Source organism: Varroa jacobsoni, unplaced genomic scaffold (genome assembly GCF_002532875.2).
Source record: "Varroa jacobsoni isolate VJ856 unplaced genomic scaffold, vjacob_1.0 scaffold_1446, whole genome shotgun sequence".
Classification (NCBI taxonomy): Eukaryota; Metazoa; Arthropoda; class Arachnida; order Mesostigmata; family Varroidae; genus Varroa; species Varroa jacobsoni.
Genome location: NW_019214348.1, coordinates 206,209 through 230,201, shown reverse-complemented (window position 1 = coordinate 230,201; position 23,993 = coordinate 206,209). Strand labels below are relative to the sequence as shown.

The following is a 23,993-nucleotide window of genomic DNA, read 5'->3' as shown; positions in this document are numbered from 1 at the left end:
ACTTGTATTAATAATAACTCCGACACCTCATGCCATGATTGAAGCACTTGCGAGTCTATAACCAAATGCGCGCAATCATTGACGGCTCAATTGGGCAACTGGCAGATCAATCTCAGCTATAAGGTATAGGAAGTATCATATTTTAAGTGTTTTGACACGCTGCTAAAATAAAATGGCGAACGGGTATACATGAAATTATGCTTAGTATAGTTTGTGGGCATATGTCCGTTCGTCCCCACAATTTGTTAGCAGAACTTATAACGCTTATACAAATCTGGTTTAGTTTTTCGTCTATGAGTATATGTGCTAACTGTACTAACGAGCAGGTTTTCTTCATGGTATGATTTAAGATGCAAATGAACCGTAAACATTGACCAGAACGCTCTTAGAAGAGGTATACCAAATAGTTAAGTGGTTCGGTCGTTGCAATGAAATAGTACTAAGATAATTTTTCAAATGACCTCACAACCTGTACAGCAGTACATCTAAATCATATTCTAATTGTCAACTGATTCAATTAATCAATCCATGCTTGTCAATGTGAGATTGATCTGCGATAAAAGGAGGGAGTTCGATTATCCGTTGAACGACTGATCTACAGCAAACAAAAAAGGCCTAATCAGAATGTTAAACATACGATTAATTTTTCGATACATCTACAAAGGCTTAAGGCGCGCTAATTTCAGCTGATTTGGCTGTGATTAGAAAAGTGCCTAAACAGTAGCATTATTTATACGTCGGCAAATTGGATCGCTCCGATTGTTGGAAATATGACCATTCAAACATACTTCATATAAATTTAGAAGTTTTATTAAAGTCAATTAATATATATGACGATACACAGGAGCCATGAAATAAGATATAGGAAATCTATGACAACAAAGCGCAAGTGATCTTTGGAAGGTCGATAGATCTTTCCAGGTCTCTTGGGGAAATGCAGTGGAAGAACGTTAAATTTTTGGTTAAACAGTGCAGACAGTCGGCTAAGCAATGAACACTCGGGACCTGTTTTAATAATGACCTTTTGCACCGCCTTTAAAAATCAGCAACGGCCTAAATTTGCCCCGTGTCATTCGGGTTGCTATGACATATAAACAAGTCGATACTGGCGTGGTAAGTTGGTCTACGATAAAACTAACGTACCTTGTTAAAGTATATCATATAGGTTCATTTGAATGATATTCATTATTGCCGTAAACTCTAATATTATATTCAAAAACAGACAAAGTCAATTAGCTCACATCCTATCTGACGTGTCTATGTGAGGGTACACAAACAAATAAATGCTTACTTTATTTTTTGTGATATATTACTATCAGACATTTGATGATTCGACAGACCTTCCCTTTGCTTACAGTGTGTCTTTTACCTGCTTCTGACTTTTCAGAGCCGTTATACTATGCACAACTATCATATATGTACAAGCAATTCTCACATGGCATACTCTCAATAGACCATAACGGGCAGAATCGCCATAAGTCTGAAAGTGCATTAAGCCGAGAAGCAAACGGGGTCTAATCAGAAATTCTACTGTCAGCATACCCCATTGTGTTGTTTCCATGCCCCGTTTTCGATCTTCCATAAATTTTTATCTGTTGCTTCTCTGCTTTGGACGTTTACCCTGCGCTCCTTTTAGCATTGGTGTAGCGCTTTACTTTATTTATTCTTTATATATACTTGATAAGCATTTAGCGCACAAAGGCTGCAAGACTGCTTCTTTCTTAGCCGCCGTTGACACCGAACAGAGCCTCCATGATGCGGATACAAACGACCCGACAGGTGATAATGTCCAGCAATTTCGTAGTGGAATATTGCGCAGATGGGTTGGATGACGTGAGCATAAGTTTCAATAAGTTTCTGCTACACTTTATTTACCGGAACGACGTCATGCATCACGGGGATGAAGCTAAAGGGATAGAGACGAAACAAGGAAAATGTTTCCAGCGAGATAACCTTTCGGGCATTGTTTCGAATGGTCTTTCATGAATCATATCATGTATCGACACCAGCGAAGACTGCATTTACATAGCCGGTGGAGGGAAGGGGGGGTCTATCCGGGGACTTAGCATTCGGCATATACTATGCAACATGTGTGAATAAATAAAGAAGATCTAAAATTAAGTAAGTACCGATTTTGTGTAAGTGTTAAAAACTGCAAACGAAGTGAGTCTTTCGAAGCTCGACAAAACCATTATGAATTATACCATAGACACACCATTGTTAGTAAGTAGCCATGGGACGGCGGGGCCTGTCTTATCCACAGCACACTGGTCATTGGCCCCGACATTCACAGGTCAACAAGAGTGCTGCTTGACCGCTAAAGTAGGGCAATTTTCAACACTCGAGTACAATGAGGCCTGAGGTAAGTTGATGACCGAAGATCAGGTGGCCTGACGCCTGACCTTAAGTCCTGTTTCTCGCAAAACGGCCAATCTATCGGGTGTCACAGTAGTAGACATCCTCGCACTGCCGAACTTCGATGCCGTCAACGCTCATCAAAGTACTGAAAGGACTCTCAAAACGGAGACATTTTATATGAGAAATAGGTATATTTGGAGACACACAGTAGTGTATATTGTGAATTGCATTTAAAAGAGAAGGACCGCCGGAATCTAGAATACACAGTCTTTGTGGTGGTATTTGTAAAGAATTACAAGGAACAAATCATGTCCGTAGAGCAGGAAGCTACCAACACAACATCCGCCTGCCGTTAGATGTACAAAGGCTAAACGCGGCCTTAATAATGAACACATTCTAGCCCGGAAAGGGAATCCCACCGTGGAAGATTGCGGGGGCACGCTAACTACGAGGAGAAGGATTTTTGGAGGACTCTCACAACACAATTGCAGTCCTTGAAGTAATGAAGTGTTCAGAATAATGCTACGCGTCGCGGGAAAACATAAAATACCTCCTTGAACTTTGTAAGGGCAACGTATTATCTCAAACGTATTCACAAGTAGTGTATAACAATAAGCGTATAGTAAAAGTATTAGTTCGCCGACCGTTTCTCGTTGCTAGTCATCGAATCAACCATATCCATTGTCAACGATATCTTACTTTCCACCCTATTTTTACCTACAGCCTCTCCAATCGTGGGCTACCAACTGTGCAGCTACTTGTTATCGTGATTTATTTTAGAATTCGCTAAGAATCATCCGTTTTGCCTCTCGGCTTCTACCGGCTTTCGGCTTACGGCTCTATTCAATTTCTTCCTCTGCGTTTTTGATCGACAGAGACCAGCTTCTGCTTGTACCATAGTAATGCAAGCAGGTTTGGTTCTTACAACATTACTGAGCACTTGTTTTCAACGACCTGTCCTTTACCAAATACCGCTTATTATCGTGTCCAGTTTAGCTAGAATATGACTGGGCACTGACGGTGGCAGACACGAGCAAATAGCGTTGAAGAACGGAACCGCTATTTGTTATTAAGCTACAACAATAGTCTGCAAAACGATGTATACAAACAGACGACAAACCACAACCAAAGTGGGCGTGAGAATGTATATATATATATATACATATATATATGATGCATATATGTATATATAAAGATCTTCGACGATTAATGTTGGTTTATACTTGTATTTTCTTCATCTGTGCGGTAATAGTTTGTAGGGTAAGTGTCGCTAAGGGAGATGATTAATACCGCTAATGAGTTTCGGTCCGTGGACATGGCTGACCGAAACGCAAAGCCAATGTTCTCTAATTGTTAGAATGGCGTCGCTACGTCTTCAATAGAATAGTCGTCAACACGTAAGGCATCTGTGAAGCTAGTAGCTTTAAGAAATGGAACTGCGCTTAATCAAGTGCGATGCGCGGGCGGGAGTGCTCTATAAAAACGCAAATAGTAAGATATGGTTAACGTTTTAGTAGGTGGGCTGGTAGTTTGTTCCTGTTCACGAACTTGAGTCATCAAAAGGAGCGCTGAGTCAATCGTTTGAGTATACCAATAGATACGGGCTGACTACGGTTGCAGTGATGAAATGTGCCTAGGACTGTTTGTGTCTATTGGGTGTACAAAAAATACATATTCAGATGAAATTATTTTAAGTTCAGTTTTTGTCTGTATATAGTAAATATTTAGATCATAGAAGGATCCACGCAAAGTGTGTAAGCTTTCGTCTTATCGCGGATGTCCCAAATGATTACCGTTTTGGTCAATACGCCGCTGATAACGGTGGGCTATTTATTTAGAAATTAAAACAAAAGGTCCAAGTTTTCTAGTGTTGGTGACTTTTCAGGGTAGAGCTTGTTTTTAAGGTGTCCCCACAAGGAAGTCCATAGGCCTCAAGTCTGAGGAACGGGCAGGGTGTTTTAGAGGACCTCCCCGTGCTAGCCATCTATTGGGACGCTATGTTCTTAAACGGTTGTGCATAAATGCTCCGTCTAGTTGATAACCTCTTCACCCAAATCCACCTGTACGGTAAAACAGATTTTTGTGGCGAACTTAAGTAACTGCTATCGGCCGTTATACTGTCGAAAAATAATAACTGAATTAAATTACGTCGTTTAGGTTTTTTGAGACTCTTTTTGGTTCAAGTTCTTAAATACTATTTAATTCTAAATGTAATCTATTACTCATTTGGCGGCTATTTGGTAACAATAGCACATTTTGAAACTATAATTATGAAACAAGTCATTATACATTATGGCTTTATATTATTAAAGTATGATTTGAGAAATAGGAGCGGGGAAAACGTCGAGCTTCGATGGTGATATCTTCACCGTTTGAGCCAAAGTGGAAAATTCTGGCGCATTATGGCTCACGTGTTGGGTTCAACTAATAGTCTTAATTTATTATTATTAATTAATTATATATATATATATATATATATATATAATAGAGTGAGTAGCATTTCGTACAGGTTGATAATCTCGATGGCCACGGCATTCTGAAGGCTCCGAAGTGCAATATTTACAGATACCTCACCTATTTAATTCCTCGTGTTAAACAATATGATTGTGTGGAACTTGTAACGATATTGTTGTGTTTATATTTAGCTAACACGCCTATGTTAATGTTATGCTGTCTTCGTTAATAAAGGCCAACGAGCCGCTTACCTAGGCAAACATTAGAGTCTGAAATAATCTCACTTAGAGCTGTGTCTTTCGTCACAGAGAAAGGACACAGCGTCAATGGCGCTGTAATCCCTGTTTTTCAAGCCACATATAGATCCAAATATCATCAAATACAACTTTAAAAACCGCCCACATGGGGATTTTACCGGTAAAAAAAAAGCAGTATACTTTGTATCGGCACCTTCTGCCAACACTCCGCATAACTCTAGCTAAAAAGACAATCAGTTGTACGCTCCTTTCAGATAAGTGGCGTGCCAAAAAGGGTACCTTCATAGAAGAGTCAATTTTCTGTTTATTGCCGCCGCTTGGCCTGCTCTGGCTTAGTAATGCACTATCTGCACCGTGCGACGTGTATACACTATCTGAATAGATCCAACAAAGAAGAATACCGTAAAGTTGCATATTTTCTCCGTCGTCCGTATTGACCTTGAGAATTACGTTTGGCTGGTTCCTGAACAACGCCAGAGGGATCGGTTGCTGTAAAATGTGCGTATAGCATAAAGATTAGACACAATGTATTAAGCGTTGATGAAATTCGTCTCTTCTAAACTGAAAGCAGAATCTAATGATAGTTGATTTTAAGCCAACCCAATAACACAACCGCTCAAACAATAAACTGTGTTCATTGCAAGAACGGCTAGTCCTCAAACACTATTTTATTATAGCTGTAATAGAAATGAACAAAAGTATAGCAAATATGTTTTACAATTGAAACTGCTTTGCGGCAGAGTTTTCGACTTTTGTCCCGTTGTGATGATTACTCGTAATTTTCACAGCAATGACTTGGAGTACAGGCGTCTAGATGGAAATAACTTCAAAGCTCCCATTCTACGCAGTATTAATGGCATTGTTATATTTACAATACAACATTTAAGATTTGCAGCGTGCTGTTTTACAGAAACTGCGCAGACAGTGATACTGCAGGACCAGTTTATATGATAGGCCCCTTTACAAGGCAAATAAGACGGTCATTTTACACGTGATCTTTTAGGACGGCGTAGGTAAAGGCAAGGCTAAAACCCTTCTATTTAGAAGTGGATGTTATATCGACACGCTCGACAGTGTCTACCAGTTAACGATATTATGCGACGATTCATATCGTCCGCTGGGCTCCCGCTAGATTACTTGATAATAACTTGCGAATCTATTTGATTTGACTGGATTTCCCTTCGGCCACAACATCTTCCTGATATAAACACAGTCCTCTGGCTGTCAATGTTTTCTAATTCACGTCTTCAAACAATATTACGGCCAGCACATGCCTTGACACTGGTTTCTTGAACCACCTGTCACGTTACTCTTGAATCATTTGCATGAACCATTTGGAAGCGACAGCTTACAATCGTTATTTACCGCTGTTGGTGTTCAATACCTTGACGGGCAGGCTTATTTGGTATCTTGGTCGGGATCATAGGGATTTATGATTCGAGCGCAGCCTTACTTCAATTCCTGCACGCTGTGCGCACCGCAGGGGCGAACTTCTGTCCGTAATTTCAGTCCAGTTTCATCTTCTAGAACGCACTTCGTTGGGGCAGTTAGCTGGTGTCGTCTATATCTGATTGGAAGCTCCCTCGGACTCAGAGTTATCACTCCTTTACGCTAACGTACATTCGTGTTTTGGCGATATAGCTGGCAAATGTGGTTTGTTACAAACAGCCGCAATATCGACTCGAAAACGAGGCCATTGGCAGAATGGAGTAGGACGTGTTCCTTTGACGTTGACGTCGTCCCCGCTTTCATCACCGAAAACTTGTTTCTAGTGGCAATAGAAAACGAGGGGACTATCAGGGCGAACGAGGCCGTGAGCATTCATAATGACGGCAAAAATGACTGCCGGACCATATCCACGTGTGTGTGCATACGATTGAGATAGAACCTGTCTTACCAGAACATAGTATAGAATATTTGTGATAGACAATAGATGCGAAAGTGTTTTCTCAGAATAATATAAACGAGAGAAAAACGTTCACGGCACATATTGCTTTGAAAAACGCAAATACTTCATTTTGACAATGCACGAAAACATTGAGCAGGGACATGCTGTATATCCTTGAAAACTTTCCTTTGTTAACATATCTGTATTTCGAACGCGCGCTACCATTCCAGCGTTTGCACTGTTACAATAGTAAGCAGCGGTTTCGCTTTGTGTGTGCGTCAGTCCCTTATACGTAGGAAAAATAGTTCAGGACAGAAAAAAAAAGAATATGCTAAGCTGTAGAAGACCAGCTCTAAGATGCATATTCCGCGCACCGTACTTAAATAAATACACGCGAACTTTCAGAAACTACCATTTCATCCGTCTTTGTAATCTTTACATCGGCAAAAATACGCTAACGACTGTAAATTACGAAGAATTCTAGAGTGATTAACTAGAATCGTTTCTTCTCTCATATTGAACGACAATATACACAAGTGGAGAACAGAACGGCATAGACTACGTGGAGCGTTCTGCCCTTACGTTCTCGGTGCTGCCAGATGTTACCGACGTTAATCACGACGTAAATATTGCGCCGTTGCCAATTTCGTCATAAAGCGTCAGTCAATTCGGTGGCCCCGCAAATCGCGCATTGTTATGTGAAGACGTTTGCCTGACAAAGCGGCAACACTGGAAAGTCAAAGGGAAGTGCGTTGTCTTGTAGCTTAGCGGTCTGTTCTAAGTAAAACTTTGGTGCCAACTGTAGGCAAAAATCTTAGGGAAGGAAACGACGACACGGGGCTGTGTACATAGCTTTTAGTCAGACAAGTAAACACTTGTATTACGTGAAGGTCGTCGATGCTTACTATCAACAGCACACCCCCTAATCGGGATCTGCACTGGCATTTCTGCCCTGCCATAGAACTGGCACAGTTTGCGTTTGCTGTTAATGGGTTGCACAGGCTTAAAGTCGAAAATACATTTGAAGCGTCCATAGTGGTCTATAAAGTTACTGAAGTGATAAAGGGTCATAAAGGTGGCACCAAAGCGGCCTTTCGCCGACCGGTCTTATCTACACCTCGTTAGTTGGCTCTATTTGGGCTGTCGGAGCTGCGAGCGACGACATTCATCCAGTCCGCCCATTGTTTACCGATGATGATCGGATCACCGTGCATTAACCTATGTGCCCACCTATATAGATACTCAATTCGGGCCCAGTGTCATTCGCTTCTAGGGCTGGTATCCCGTCGGATAATGGGTCGGTGCGACAGTTGGGGATGGAGTTAGAAACAGATTGTTATCTATTATTATTCCAGTTAAGAGCCGCGTTGGTTTGGCGGATCGCTGACCTAACCGACAATTGCGCAACGCTGAACCAGTGTAAGCACATCAGGTTTCTCCTTAACTACGGGAAGGCAGACACCCGAATAAGCTTGTCTTTTCATCATTTCAGACCTAGGTAGTGTCCTAGCAGAAAGCACGTTTTGGAACAGCCGCGAGGAACAGCCACTGCGCTGCCTAAGGCAAGTTTTCACTTTGCTAAAACCTTTATTGCCGATACTGATCTTCCCCAGTGATTCATATCATTGCGAGGTTAACGTTTTATTGATCAGATACCGCGTTTAATAAGAAGGTCAGGGATGCCCATATTTTATCAAAACGTAACCGATAAACGAGATTAATTTACCTGCACTTCGATTTTTATAGAAAAAAAAAAAAAATTTAAAAGCAGTTTAAAAAACATTGAAACACCCGTATTTGTAGATTAAACTTCACGCGTGATCTGATCACTCGGACAAGCAAATATATGTACATCGAAATATGAAGCTCTTTAGGCTGCTGACTGTAACAGTCAGGCATCTCCTTCGAGCGACTGTTTCATTTGCGCAAAATGACGTTCCGACGAAACCGCTATGAGAAACACTCGTGTCGAATAGAGAGGACGCGGATTACAAAAAAGTTATACGGCGTACTTACCAGCAGAGTATATATTGCTATGACTAACCCCCTAAATGCTGCTGTTGTCCGTAATCATGACAATAAGCATGAATGTTATTACTGAATAAAAATCTGTTTTTACGACTTTATCCCTTCAAGTAGGTCCAGCGTAATAGAGCCAAATCGCTTCTATATGCAATGTGTAAAGGTCAGCATCTCTTCTCGTTGGTAAAGCTACCGACTAGGCAACAACGATGAGTCACAGCTTTGTAATTATTGGGTAGCATAAAGATTTATTCTTTAGAACGACACACCGTCGATTGACCCATCGGAAAATTGTCGTTTCGCTGTATGAGATGTTAACTTAACAATGGTTATAGAATATTGTAGCCCTAATCGAAACGCGGTAAATGGTTGGATGTAGATAAAAATAGCTATAAAATGGTAGGCTTTCTTTATTCATTAAAGGCAATAGGCATTACGATATATTGTTCTGCCTTGACGATATGATAAGTCTGTTTAGGGGGCGATAGCTTTAGGCTAAATCCCGCCTCCTTAAAAAAGCGTGCCCAACACTCACCCACTTTCACACGTCCACAATATAAACTGGAATTTTCATTGTCCACGTTGCTTTCAATTAGGGCGCTGAAGTATGATTTTTCGAAGGACTACTGAATGAATCCTAGCTGTATGTCGGGTACGTCTAACTCGTGACCATATATATAAAAGGGATCATTGAAACGTGTGTAACAGTGTCGAATTCCGAGTCGTCGCTATATGTGTTTTTCTTGGTTCAAGAGAATGAGGTTCCGAAAATACCGCCATTCACCTGACGTCAATAATTACTCCGGCAACTATTCATAATCTGCATAGAAGGCCCCCATTATATATTGTAACGTGATAATTTACTGACGAATTTGGCGTAAAGTTTCTGCTGTGGACGGATCAGCGGACAATGCTTGTGCACAGGTACATCTCGAACCCTATACGTTAGTAGAAACAACATGTCCTCTTGTCGTTTGTTGACATGTGCTTGCCCATCGTATTTGATTTGCTATTTAGCAGCTCGTCCAGATCCGTCGTCCCGTTGAGCATTAGATCACTTTTTATAATACACGGCAACGATATCAACTGCCATTTGAAGTAAACTTCTCCATGTTTATAATACCTCTACAAGGTATTTGAAACACCACACAGCCTTGTGCTCGTCCATCACTTGCGCCCCCCTATTTCGCTGTTCCGCTATCATGTTAGATGCCGTTCCAACGTACTACGTACACGTATTCGCTATTTCCTATGGATGTCCTCTCTGTGTGCTAGAAAACAAATATTTTGCCCGTACGCATTGTACTGGAATGCATCTAAAGTATGTAACATGCTTTTCGAACATACATAAGAAATTATTTTGGTACGGCTGGCCCCCTGCGGAATTGGTGCGAGGCAAAGCTAGACCTGTCACTCCCAAAATACTTTTTTGTTTCGTTTTTTAATTTCTTTCAAAAAAATGAATTCCGATTGACAAACACGAGGGTCTTTGTTCGTGTTGGTAAAAGTTCTAGACTGTTGTTTATGTCTAATGTAAGACATGATCTAATACGAACGTTGGTTAATATTCTATTGAACTATGCATATATTGTCGGCTTCTTCGTTACCCTGAAAGTTCCACAGACGACCTTCACTAAGCCAGTACTTATTTGGCATTATCGTTGAATCTCTTGATAGGAATACAGATGTGAATAGTACCGGTCTGTGGCATTGATTTCGGATAATTTTGCAATTGTTCCCTAATTGTTTACTTCTGGTGATTCTAGTGAAATGATATAATGTCATAGTCGAGACGGGTAAAGCTGAACGTCGAAGGGGTAGCTCGATAATCGCCAAGCTTCTGATTAAAGCTGATTAGAGGTACGTGTTCCGAGCTCCTTTAACGGTACAGAAATGGTTATCAAACTATTCAACGCTAAAATACACTGGGTAGGTATTCATTTTCAACAAAATTCAGTATATTATTTTCATTAACGAGGATCAAAATTGTGTCGTTCGCTGTTCCCTTTATTTCAGCCGTGTTCATTTGTTGTGTGCAGAATTTAATGGTAACAATAAAACCTTCACTAAACAGGTCATTGGCGTAATTTTGAAGTTTGGACCTTTTTCGCGATCGCGATCAGTTGCTTAAGCTGAACATCAGCTTGTCTGCAGTTCGAAAACTAACCGATAACGTTCGCCAGAGTCTCAGACGTTTTACTTCGAAATTGTGGATAAAATAGTCCGTTCATAGGCTACATTTGTCGACCACACGTTATGACATTTTCAAGCAAAACTGATAACAACAACAACAACAAAAAATGTATAGTCATCTTCAAATTTTGTGTCCGACGCTAGTAACTTTGTGGAACAGTTTCCTCGGATTATTTTGCTGGAGAGGAGGCCCGATCTTTACGGGCAGGGGGAGAGGTACGTTGTGGGTAAACGGCAGGACACCTACATTTTCTGAAACTTCCTCCAAAAGCGCTGTGGATCGTTTGTGTATTGCCGATCTGATGAAACCTGTCATCAAAGGAAATGAATTGTATAAAATTCGAAAGACGAGATAATTTCATATGTTCGAAGGAAAAATGTACTACGATTAATTTGCTATGTTGCATAACAATTAACCGTTGCGACATTCTCTGGTTGAAGGCGAATGTTGAGATACTGTAATTTTTGGAGATATTATGGTAAATACGGTTGTGCAAAAACGTTTGTTTTTATATTTGCAGATAAAATATACCTATAGGCCATACACTAGTCTCGGACCTCGGCCATACTATATTTAATGGTTAAACACAGAACGAAAGCGTTACCCGAATCTGAGTTATATAATTATATATAAAATTTTCCTATTCGCTACCAAAAGAAAATCAGAAAGAAGTATCTTTTTCATACTTTATCTAAGCAGCAACATTAAATTAAAGGCTTGCTTTTTTTCCGCTTTGGGCTTGATTTTATCGCGATACACCTTAGCCCTATTGACTTGTTTCTAAAGCAACGTCAGACGATGCCAAAGAAGGCTCTATCTTTTCAAGAGCACACAAAATGGGGCAATTGCATACGATATTTAATGCATGCGTCCGTCTATACACGGACGTCCATATATCGATCAAGTAAACGTTTTTTTCTCTTGTGTCGTCAAATCGTGCCAGGCGGATGCGTATCTTCATCGATGGCGGTGTCCAGAGGACAGCCACACACAACTGTCAAGCGATCCAAAAAAGCTGCCAGGTTCTCTTTTTGTCGTTAATCGTTGTTACAATGTCTTGGGAGATATATCCCTATTTTACGTATCTACTTTTTGACCATGTTGAAAATTGCTTTGGCCTGTATTACTGACATCAGCATACAAATATTAATAACTGACGATAATTTTTATATACGATATTAGCACAATTAGCTGAGTGTTCTGTGACGCTGACCGTTCACTGCATCGGTTCCGTATTAGGAAGACAACAGGAAAGTCGTTGTTCGAAAGAGCCGGAACAGGCAAGTCTTCATGCATATGATTGCGATAAGGGTAAGGGTGAATGACGATGCCACCGAAGGCAGTTTACAATAAAAAGTATTGGAGGCAATGCGTACATTATTAACAGCGTACGTCGAAGGCATAAGTAGGCTTCAGCTACCACCCAATGCCTAAATTGTCCCCAAACAAAAATGACTCAACTACTGCCGCGATGGTAAATTTGGAACGCTTGCCTATATATAAGATAGCTTTTTATCCTATTTTAAACAGGAAACAGCCCAGACAAAACGGCATCTCGCTCACGTATGCGTTTTTCTTTTTGTCTATCTATGCATCATAAAAGCAAGCAGTACAACTATCTCATAGCATTGCGTCATCTGATCTAAAAATATGCTAGGCCGAAACAAGGACAAACACAGCCATATATCTAGGTTACTAGCTAACCGACGATTTGTCTTCTATGTATGCCAGAGAAGTAGGGTCTTGATGAATTAGGTCATGCTCGTCTCATTTGTTCATATGGTCATTTATATGTAACTAATTGCCTTTTTTTTTCTACTAGATGTTTTTTCATTGTTATGTCCTTCTGTCCGATACGGAAGCCTATCTTAAATCCACGTCTATTCCAATAAATAACATCAGCCTGTGGCCAGCCAACTCAAACCTAAACAATTTATACATATCACATAAATAGTTTGTGTGTGTGTGTTCATCTACTTGTCCAACAAATATAAAACAAACGTGTTCGTGTTATTTATGCGGCGCATTGATGCTATATCAAGACAGGCTTCCATATAGAGGGAGCTTCAAATCACGGCAAATGTAATTTGTTCTCTCTGAGATACGTCGATAGGCGCCAACGTGATATCCGAAAATGCATAAAGTTTCTGTTGGCTAGAAATAACTTTTTAAGGAGGATCAAGTTTTTAACGAAACAAGAACGCATATGATAGGTTTTGGTAGGCTCCAGCTTACCAAGGCTAACCAAAGATAGGCCAATATATATATATTGGCCTTGTTTCAGAATAAAAAAATCATTTTAATGTGGTAATTTCAGTTTAATTTTCAATCTGTAATACTTTTCAGTTCATTTGGTAAAAACACCAATTGTCGCAATACTTTACGCGTGAAACAGTTAGAATTGACGTCTGGTTGATTTTCGATTACGACGCTTTAACAAATACACAACAATTTTACAATATATACCACTATAACAACAACAGTATTCTCTATAACAAATATAAAGAATAACTTTGATAACACGAACATTGTATTGTCCTACTCTGTGTGGATCGTTTGCTTTTTTTTTAGCCGCGTGTTAATTTGGCAGTGTTGTCTGGTCCCTTCTTGGCTGGTCCCCGTCACCGACGGCTCCGTCTCTACTTTTCTTGTTGCCTTCTTTATCTTGTTGCGTGTTTCAACACATTGTCCTATAATGTTCTCCATTCGCTGGAAATATCCTTACATGAGTAGGTAATAACAAGCGAACACCAATCATCACCATCCATGAGCATGAGGATCGTTAAATCATGTGAATGACTGCCTCCGTTTTTGCCGCAACAGCAACCACAATAATAACAAATCGGTGTGCGACTGGTCCAAAAGTTTATTCATCTTAATCTTCCGTGTACTATGTATTTATGTGTTAGTCAATCTTGCATGGCCATTAATATTATAGTATTGTTGGACACCCAGACCCCCCCCCCCAGACGCCTGCCGCCATTACGCAAAGCCATTGCCCTCCTAGTTTGCGCAACGGGCCGCAAATGCCCTTTCTGACGCCACTGCTATTGCCTCTGTCAAACGTAACGACTTTGGTGGCTTCTAATTTAGCTGAAGTCACCGTGATTATTGTAAACGAATTTGGCAGTCGGCTCCGTCCACAGAAAAGATGACGTATTGCGCCTCGTATTGCAGTGTCCGTCACTGACAACATTTTCGTCGCCTTCGACATGTTGGCAACGTTGGTAGGATCCAGCAGTTGCGGCCGTGCTCATCCGTGCGTCGGTCGTCCGCCTCTTCCTTGCCCAGCTCGAAATGCTGTCGCAACTCGACCGAAGTGATCCATTCTGAAGGAGGAAAACGGGGAAACTGTTGTGATGCTGGATAGAAGTTTTCAGCGCGAATGTGCCCAGTCCATTGCCGTTGACGAACGCTGTCGATCTTGTTGTGTCGTTATGTAGGTGCTGCTGATAAAATTGCAACCGTGGACCTTTGCGCGCCTTCAGCGTGGGATCCTTCAATGGTTACTGAAAGCGCTGTAATTATTGTTGCTGCCAATAACCTGAGAGTGTTTTTAGTATAGCAGTTGTGGCTGAGTGCGTCGCCCTGTGTGTTAATGTCTAGTTTTCAGCATCAATTACTTCAGTGGCCGAGGTGGCGTTAGACAGCAGTGTGCTTCCTCTTCAACTGTATTAATCAAGTATCGAGGGGCCGACACAGATACCACTAAAAGAGAAATCACCTTTAATACTATCCTATTTATTGCTGATACCAATATTGGTTTATGTGCGCATTCTATTACCTCACATTAGGTTAGTGAGACAAATGTAAAGACCTATTTGCCGACTTCATCAACTTGTGCTAAATCTTAAACACAGAGCCGTTACACGCTTTCGACTAAAACGTGCCCTTATAAAGCCTACAATCGTACACCAGCACTGATTTATATATAGGCATATAGATGTAAGCTATTAGGACACCAACGACCGGCCGCCTTTATTGGCACAGATCCATTCGATATCCTCGACCGCAGCAAGGCCTACTTCGGATGCACCCAATGCGTATTCTATTGCAGTACTATTTCCAGCCTATACAGTCAAACAATGCTAGCATCCGCTAGGTTTTTGTTCTACTGTGCCTATTTTGGAGACGTCATCATGTCCCACTAATCAAGTTAGTCGTACCGTCATTCCCACTCCCTGATATCTACAGTAAATTACACAACTATACAGTACGTCTATTTCTGAAAAAGGCTCGAGCTTCGCATCGCGCAATCCGTGGACTGGATTTTTCAATGGCCACGCCTATACGTCATTTCTGTAACGGGTACCGATCTGTATCGATCTGCTAAATTGCCGTCGAGTCCGTTGACACTAAGTAGATGAATAATTTCCGTGAGAGTCGCCACTGTAGAAACGCGTTGCGTAGGCAACGCACGGCCCGTCCGTCTTGTCCATACTCCGTTTAAGCAGTGCTGTGAGAGTCAGATCACAAAAGCGATTGGCGGCGTGAGCTCCAGTGCTTCCGGCCGGTAACAAACCTCACGCCTGGCATACGTTCGTCGCTTAGTGCCTTCATAGAGTAGCTGCTGACGCAAAAATTGTGGGTTTTTCGTTTTCCACCCAAAAAAAGTAAGTGGCCACGACCTATTAAGTTATAGGGACAGGTCAATACTGTAAAGCAGAGAGCTAGTGCCGCTAAAAAAGTAGAAGCGTCTTGCACGTTCTCGATACACTGCGGTGGAAATAGTTATCTATCTGGGTTTGTAGAACAGTCACTGAACAAATCAACCAGTCACCAGACACTAGTGAAAAGGCTATACAAAAAGAAAAAAGGTCTGCAGAGCAGGTACGCTGCCCGTTGTTCGACTTGTGGAGCTGACGATTAAATGTTTTACGTTGACAGGAAAGGGAAACGCGTCGAAATGACAACAGATACGACGAAATAAAAACGACCGACGTTATCTTTACGAGCATCAGCAGCGACACGGAGAAACAACTGTGCGTATTCGACGGCTATTATACAAAGGCGGCGGAGCTAATTTTTACTACATAGACTTCATAATATTGGCGCTGTTAATTTTTTATTCAGCGTTCGGGTTAATGATAAAAACGTGTACTGATTTTATAGATTAGACAGGTAATTGGAGGGATTCCGGTGTTGCTTGTATGGGCAGACGTAGCAGTCAACAGTGGGTTCGCTGCTTTCCTAGGGAAAAAGTTCCTTTCCTATGTTGTGTGGTCTAGAATATGAGTACAGATGAGGTGTGACGGGCTCCTCGCGTAAACAAATCTGAAGTGTAAACTGATGAAGTTCGAGGTGAGAAACTGATTTGTTCAATCAACACAGAACAACTAATCAGACGCCGCTTTAAGATGGCAGTTCAGGACAAACTCAACGGCCAGCCCGATAGAACCTATGGTGAGAATACGTAATCCATAATATATATATATATATATATATGTAATAAGTGTACATCATATACTAAAGCGCAATGCTATTTCTTCGTTAACGAAGTAATTCCGAACGGGCCAATAGATATAATTAATCATATTCTTTCTATTCATTGGGACTAATAGTCCTATATCGATAATGACGGCTCCCTAATGTATGTCAAACTAAATTTTGTTCTCATTTATATATATTGCACTACTCTCTCTAAATGGAAATCTAAACGGTTATTGAAAATGATGCTTGCTTTCATATACACAGTAGAATATCTAGTAATTCCTTTTTTATATTACGTTACTATATACTTAATTGAGATCAAAACTCAAAGTAAATAGTTTAAACCACTCTACCTAACATATAATTGGATTGAGTGGATCTCCGAGGTTTGTCACTTCGCCTACATAGCCACCGTTGTATCTTTCCCATGAATTTCTTTGCCGGGTCACACCTGTCTAATCAGAACGAGATATACAAATTTTCGCGCGAGATGTTGCTCTATCTCGACCCTTCGTTTATGGCAAAAACACATACAGATTAGCTGCCTAACGCGATAAGCGCATTGCTCTGGCCCGACTGAATAGTCGATATAATTGTCTGTCAACATATCGGCTACACAATTGTTGCTTGTCAACCCGAGCCTGAAATGAACCGTGCGACTAGACCGTAATAGTGATGCTTACTGATTTAACAACTAGGATTATGCGGTGAACATAAAGACGAGCGAAAACCAATCCTTTTTGCCGATAATATATACTATAGGTAATGATAATAATAATTATTATTATTATATTACAAGTGATTTATGTACGAAGTCCGTCAGCAAGTTGTATTGAAATGACAAAATGGGTACGATGCTCAACGGTTACAAAAATCAGCAAGGGTTCACCTGTGTTATGTAATAGATATCCATATAACTATTATTAATAGATGCAAAAAGCACATGCATACAAAAACAACTTAACCTTGTGCGACTTTTGCCCACGTGTCAACTTCTAACTTTGACCATGAACTGACACCTGTCAGTTCATTATCAACTGTCATCAGCCCGCTGGGCCGAATTAGAACATTCATTCTACTTCATCCAACCCCAAGTACTATATTAACATATACTGAGACTGTAGGCGAGTCGTCGATAGACGTGGCTAGATTGAGTCAATTACGTGGGTTATATATGGCTTCATTCTGATTTTTCGTTGGCTCACAGCGGTCTACGCACCGCATTTACCTTGTTTTACGTGGCTATTGGCTCCCATGAGTTATGCACCTGCCAATTGTTTTAATAGCGATAACAAAAACAGCAAAGTCAAGCAGTACTTGTATCGAGAACGAACAATAGAGCGGAAGCTAATTTATCCTAGGTTTAAGTGAAATAGATCTTGCCCGGCGACACGCTATCGCTAGTGAGCCAGGAGGTCTAATCTTGTGCGCAAATACAGCCGTAAAGCTAACCATACAGAATAGGTAAATATACGATTCGATATCCTTTGTTTAGAAGGTAGGCTCCAGCTATGACAGGCCAAATACGACAAAATTGAGATACAACCGCAAAATAAGCGTATTACATGTTTGCTACAGACGTTTGATTTAGCGATGAGAGCGATTTGAGATGATGGCCTCATGCTCATGCTCACTATGGGGATGCGCACGAAGAGGTGCGCGTCAATCATCCAGGCGATATCTCTACTCAGCCTGCTGATACTGTCGCATGGAACTCTACTTCCTAAATTGTGTATTACGGGGAGTCCAAATGGATACTGTGCCATTCAAATGGTAAGGAAGGGCTGAGCAAGCCTTGTTATAACTTATGTTCGCTGGAGCCTTGCGAAGCGTACCGTGAAGTCTGTCTGAGAACGGTACAGACCTTTTTTTCCATTGGATAGGCCGATTGCATATCTGTAGTGTCAGATCTATGATTCTATATTTCTAAGGCATTTTACGGGGACACCGTTCTATTAAGAGTTCATTATTGCTGCACGTATGGCAGTAATAAGTAAACAGTTTTGTAGATTTTTCGATAAGTTGTGGTTTCTTAATAGTCAGTTACATGCAAACAGCAAATGTTGTCTTCTATTTGTTTACTTCGGAAGCTGGCTGGTATGGATCAGGTTGCTATGGTAAAGATAACACAAGACTGCGTCTCGTACGGCAATCGATCCGAAAGAGCGTCAGAGGGGTGGTTTTTTCATAATCAGTTTGTTCGTTCTCATCTAACGGATAGATTAAAGTTAATGCATCAGTTTGGCTATTATTAGTACTCTAGCTAAGCAGATAAAATGCCTAGCTTTTTTTTGTGGAATACAACACTAAGTAGAAGTTTTAGAGAAAAAAAAAATTAGCCAAGTAATGGTTTTTAGTATTTTTTTCAGACACAGCCATTCTGACGGTTTAAGGCCAGCTTACCTCTAAGCTATATAATAAAGGAGTTTCAACAATTATAACTCGACCCCTTCGCCATGGATAAACGGGCGGAATTCATCCATTTCTATCGAACGCCCGGCAGCTCTCACTAGATAACTTCAGCCGGTTTGGCTGCTCTCTGGGCGGCGACGAAGTGACACCAAAATACAGCGTGCCCATATGTGTTTGGTCTATGTCGCGCACTGTTGCGCAGCTAGTCAATACGAGGCGGGAGATATTTTATTTAGTTGGCGAAATACGCATGCTCTTTTCATTGTGAGAATGGTTTCTGAGCCTGGTGTTGCTCTGTCGGAGAGAGTGTCCCTATTGTAAAGAAAAACTCTGGTAGAAGTGTGTGGTACGCGAGTCGCTCACAGGCAACGTATTTCCTTATGTATTATACATGTCCTATTTGCCCAGATTGTGGCTGGGTAAAGAAGGAGCCGAGCCATCATCAAAACTGGGCGACGACCTCAATGTTGGGGTGAATTTTGAACAAAAACAAACAGAGATCGATTCCGTGATGAAGCCATCTTTCGTTAGTAGCCGCGGAGCATCATGCTGGCTCTGATGAGGCTGGATATGGCCGCATAATATCCATATCTCTGATTTGAACTATTAATTTCTACCTTATCGAGAACGCCCACGAAATGCGACAAAAGCTGGTTCCACAGATATCGTGTCTCTAATTTAATGCAATAACGGTCAGTTTCCAATGTCATCGAGGGTTTGCTGCCCTGGCCAACGAACGTTTCTTAACGATATACCCAGCTGATACCGAGCGTTGTTCCTTCGTAGCTTAGCTACATCATGTATCTGGTTTAGCTACAAATGCAACCAGTATGCCCCGTCGAAGTCGGAAACGAGCGATCCCCCCTTGGGGCGGGAAAGTTAGCCAGATGTCTATAACGCGAACCACAATTACAATAGATACCGAGGATGTCATAGACGATTTCACAAGCCTTTGGACGGGCCCAATGAAGTCAGAGACGGTCGTCTCGCCGATGTCTGGCAAGGACGCTGACAGTATATCATTTATATCAAGAATGGAGACCGACGATGACGATGACCTACTCGAATCTTCCGAGGTGATAACGAGGGCCCACCTCCAGTCGAAGGAAAGGTTCAAGTTATTTGGTAAGTCAGAGGGGAGTTAAGTCAGAGCTGTCTCTTAGTGCCCTAGCTAGTTTCTATTCAATGCTCTGTGTAAAATCGTTTCTGAATACGTACGATAGCTCGCTAAAGGAGTCTGTCACGTTGTCACGTGAACACCGATTGTTGAGCGCCTCATCGATAAAATCATCGATGCTATGCAAATCTCGATGCATCGATGCTATCGAAAGCTATGCAAAAATATATTTACGTTTGGGGACATCTGATTGCGCGAACCGCCAACGTTATCGGCTGAGCGTAATACGTAAATTTCATGTTACAGACACTTATGCAGAACTTGTAAATAGTAAGAGAGGTTAGGAAGAAGCATCTAGAGCACAACGCCGTATACATAGTTGAGATATATTTTGGCTCCGTGAAAAGTCTTCGCTTAATGAAAAATATGTTCTCTAAAGCAGTATCAACGAATGCTGTTTAAGCGCTAATTCGTTTATCTATTGTGGTACTACTCTGTTATCAGAGAAAGTGCAGCCAGTCTCGCAAAACCATTTTTTGGTAGCTAGACAGTAACCTTTGAGTTTTTCGATGAACTGTCTATAATAGTTACATAGTGCCTGATTACACTGAAGTCAATTCAATGAATGATTGCCATAATTGCTGATAAATAGTAAAAATACCTTAACTCTATATTTCCGACCGCTGTTATCTTATCGAACCAATTATGACACATTTGTGCCTTAGTAGAGCATTCGATCTGTGAGCAATTTGTATGGCTAAAGCATGCGATTGTTGCTATTGTTGAAAGATGGCGTGGCTTCATCGATTCACGACGGGGACAACAAATCTCATAACGTTTTTGTCCTGATACGCGTTTGAGTCACTGATCAAAAACCAAGAACAGCCCCCATCGACGGGTAAAGGGAGGAATTGATATATTGGGTATTTCCAAGTGGTCACTACTGCACTTTCCGCGGTTAAAAGTTCTTGATGAGTAAACACAACTAAGCTGGATTGTTGACCGAAGGTTCAAGGTCGAAGCGAAGGGCAATCGATGGGGAAAACCTGAATTATTTATTCAAGAGAAATAAATTATGAATTAAATAACGTTCTACGGACGTGCGCTTCCACACGATATCTCTAAGTTAAACATCTACAAAGTTTCTATGTCTGATCTGTTTTTATTCGCAGTATACTGAGCAGTGCACTTGAGCTTAAGAATACTGTATATACATGGCCAGTTGGGTGAGGAACAGCGCGCAGCTTATGTTGAAATTTGAAAGGATACTTCAGATTTGCATGTGAAGCCCATATAAAAAATTAGCAAGAAGAATAATATTATTAATCTTAATAATGCGCAGGATAATGATCTCTGTGTGTCGAGTTTTACGTCCTGTACAAGAAAGGCGGCTTGCCAGTTCATAACCTAACGAATATTATTATTATTACCCACTGTTCTACTGAAGTTCATAGCTCAGCGGAAACAGAATAAAGGTTTTGGATTTCTACCTAAAAAAAAAAACGAACATACGAAAAAATAACAACTAACACGTCAGAATACTTGATACGTTCAGATATATTTTTTTGTAAGAAAATTCGAATATTTTCTCTATCAAACCCTATATAAAGATCACTACAAGCTCACGTTGACAATACGGGCGCATTTAGCATACGAACCCGTAAAATCAGGTTTGCATCGACTTTTCCGCATATGCTGGCTATGGAAAGCGACCGACTATATTGACTCTTGTCTCTCCTCCGAACGTGTAGTCCTTAACGAAGGGCATAATACGCGACCTGTGTGTAGTGTCGATTCAGATAAGTGCAAAGTGTGGGCTGCTAGTGGGAACACCTGATATATATATATATATATTACATATAAAGATGTGTACACTGCTCGTGTTTGTTTTGTTGCTTATTTACATATAGTTAATGTCTTAACTGCAAACGAATCTACGTACAACCCTGTTACTTCGAAACGATTACCGTTCCAGTCAAGACACTGCTGATAACAACGGGCCGATGATTTACCAATTTCCACAAACATCTTGTTTGGCGGTGTGAAGCGTTTTTGCTCAAATTCTGTTTTCAAATTTTTTTTCACGTATATTAACGTACAGTTTTTCTTGACGTAAACTTGATCTTGAAGGTATGCCCATAAGAACAAATCCATTGGTGTAGGGTCAGAAAGGGACAATGTACACTATAGGGCCTTTTTGTCCAATCCGGAAAATGCATATGCGATAATCAGGACCAGCCACTATACTATTGAAGAAAATTGTTCTTTTTCTCTCTGTTTGAAATACCGTACCGTTTAATATATGAATGTACATTTGTCCAACGAGTGATTAATTATGCCATCTCTCGAAATAACTTGCCCCAAAAACGTTCGCATTTTTCTGACATTCATTTGCAAAATTGTTTACTTCGGTCCGTATCGGCATGGCTGGCATACAATACGTTTTAAAACGGAGAAGGGACACTGGATTCGCCGGTGCTGAACTCGCAACGTTGTCTGTGTCTGGCCAAACAGTCTACCCATTAAAGAGTTTGCCTTTTATCAAATTAATTGTAAGATAGATCTGTTTGCTAATTTCTACTATATTGACAGGTTCTTCATTTCAGAACAGGGTCTTCTGTGTCAAAAATTAATGTTAGCTAATTTTTTATTTCCAGTGATTTACACGCCGACTAGACAGAACGACTAAACTTAACTAGTCACATTAATATTTTTTAGTATTACATTAATATTTAAGTTACAGATAATATCTACAATGAGAACCGTGACGAGCTCATCTGTTCAGATATTAGTATATAGCCAGTATATGCCCAAAGCGTTAAGGAGTTTGAGGTGCGTTTAGGTAAGCGATGCCCTATGCTCTTCTAATAATTGACGATTGATTTATTCGTATTGCCTGGTAGAAAAAAAAACCGGTTTACCTTTGTCGTGCCCATTTTTTAAGGAAGTCCTTCTTCATTGCATTTCTGTGTAGCTACTATGACTCGCCTTAGGTTTCCTATATTCGCTCGAGATGCTAAGCTGTATAGCATTTCCGAGTGCGCTTTCTAGCAGCAGCAGAGTAGGGGACGCGTGGGGGGTCAATAGCAAAAACAAACAATAACTAGTTTGTGAGCAATCGCTATAGACGGCTCTTGCCAATGCAAGCATTGACATCGCTTACACGTAAGGCTCGATGAACTCTTTCTTGTGTGCTTCCTTTTGTATGTCTGTACCAGTAGCAGTGGGCGATCGGCCTGCAATGTCATTTAAAAACGGAATCCGTCCAAAGCTAAGGGCCTAGAACAGCCATCACATGCCATTTTCATCGAATACTGCTCTTATTGTCAGCGTACATACACGCATGCGCGTACACACAACGTTCTATTGAGTATGCCTTTCTGATTGGGATTAGAATGGCTAAGCCTTGGATTGATTCTTCTCGAAGCGCACTGGTGAAACCAGCGCGAACGTTAGCACCTGACTATGGTCATTGGCACACTGTCCATATACCCACTCCGCTATAGAAGAGCGATCACGTCTCGATGCCCGTTGCGTCCGTGGGCGCGTTGTAGATCCAGCAGTTATATCATGACTTTTTTTTTGCATATTGCAGCTCATTCGGTCATTTCACAATCGGTTAACGTTTCTAGGAACGTAAATGCGACTCAGCGCTTTGGCCTTTCGTTGTGACGTACGCTGGTTTTTTGTCCTGTTCTCTCGCTGGTGATGATGAACGTTACGACTGCCGATGCTTTGTCCCAGTGCGTGACGTTCTTTACGTAGCATATTACTCGTCTAGTCGTAACAGGTCTTCAGCGTTTTAGACGGCAGTTAACAGTGACACGTCATTGCATGCATCGACCTGCAACGGACTAGGTA

At 41.0% G+C, this 23,993-nt stretch overlaps 1 protein-coding gene and 1 long non-coding RNA gene across 20 annotated transcripts in view; one reads left to right on the top strand and one right to left on the bottom strand.

Annotated features, from left to right (window-relative positions):
- Ctl2 (Choline transporter-like 2) overlaps positions 1-23,993 on the top strand; it is an 81,677-nt gene that overhangs the window by 35,941 nt on the left and 21,743 nt on the right. Inside the window, exons 1-2 of one of the 19 annotated variants that reach the window (XM_022850161.2) lie at positions 10,741-16,155; positions 16,286-16,576. The exons of 17 other annotated variants lie outside the window; for them this stretch is intronic. In XM_022850161.2, coding sequence (XP_022705896.1) covers positions 16,531-16,576 — 46 coding nt within the window. In that variant the 5' untranslated portion in view covers positions 10,741-16,155; positions 16,286-16,530. Of the gene's footprint in view, positions 1-10,740; positions 16,577-23,993 lie in introns of those variants that run through there. One more of the 19 variants, XM_022850163.2, reaches the window with a different exon arrangement.
- Positions 1,524-23,987, bottom strand: LOC111270122 (uncharacterized). The gene is made up of 3 exons (XR_002686149.2): positions 23,054-23,987; positions 5,349-5,558; positions 1,524-4,418 (listed from the first exon to the last, which is right to left on the bottom strand). It is a non-coding gene; the product is annotated as an uncharacterized LOC111270122 (long non-coding RNA).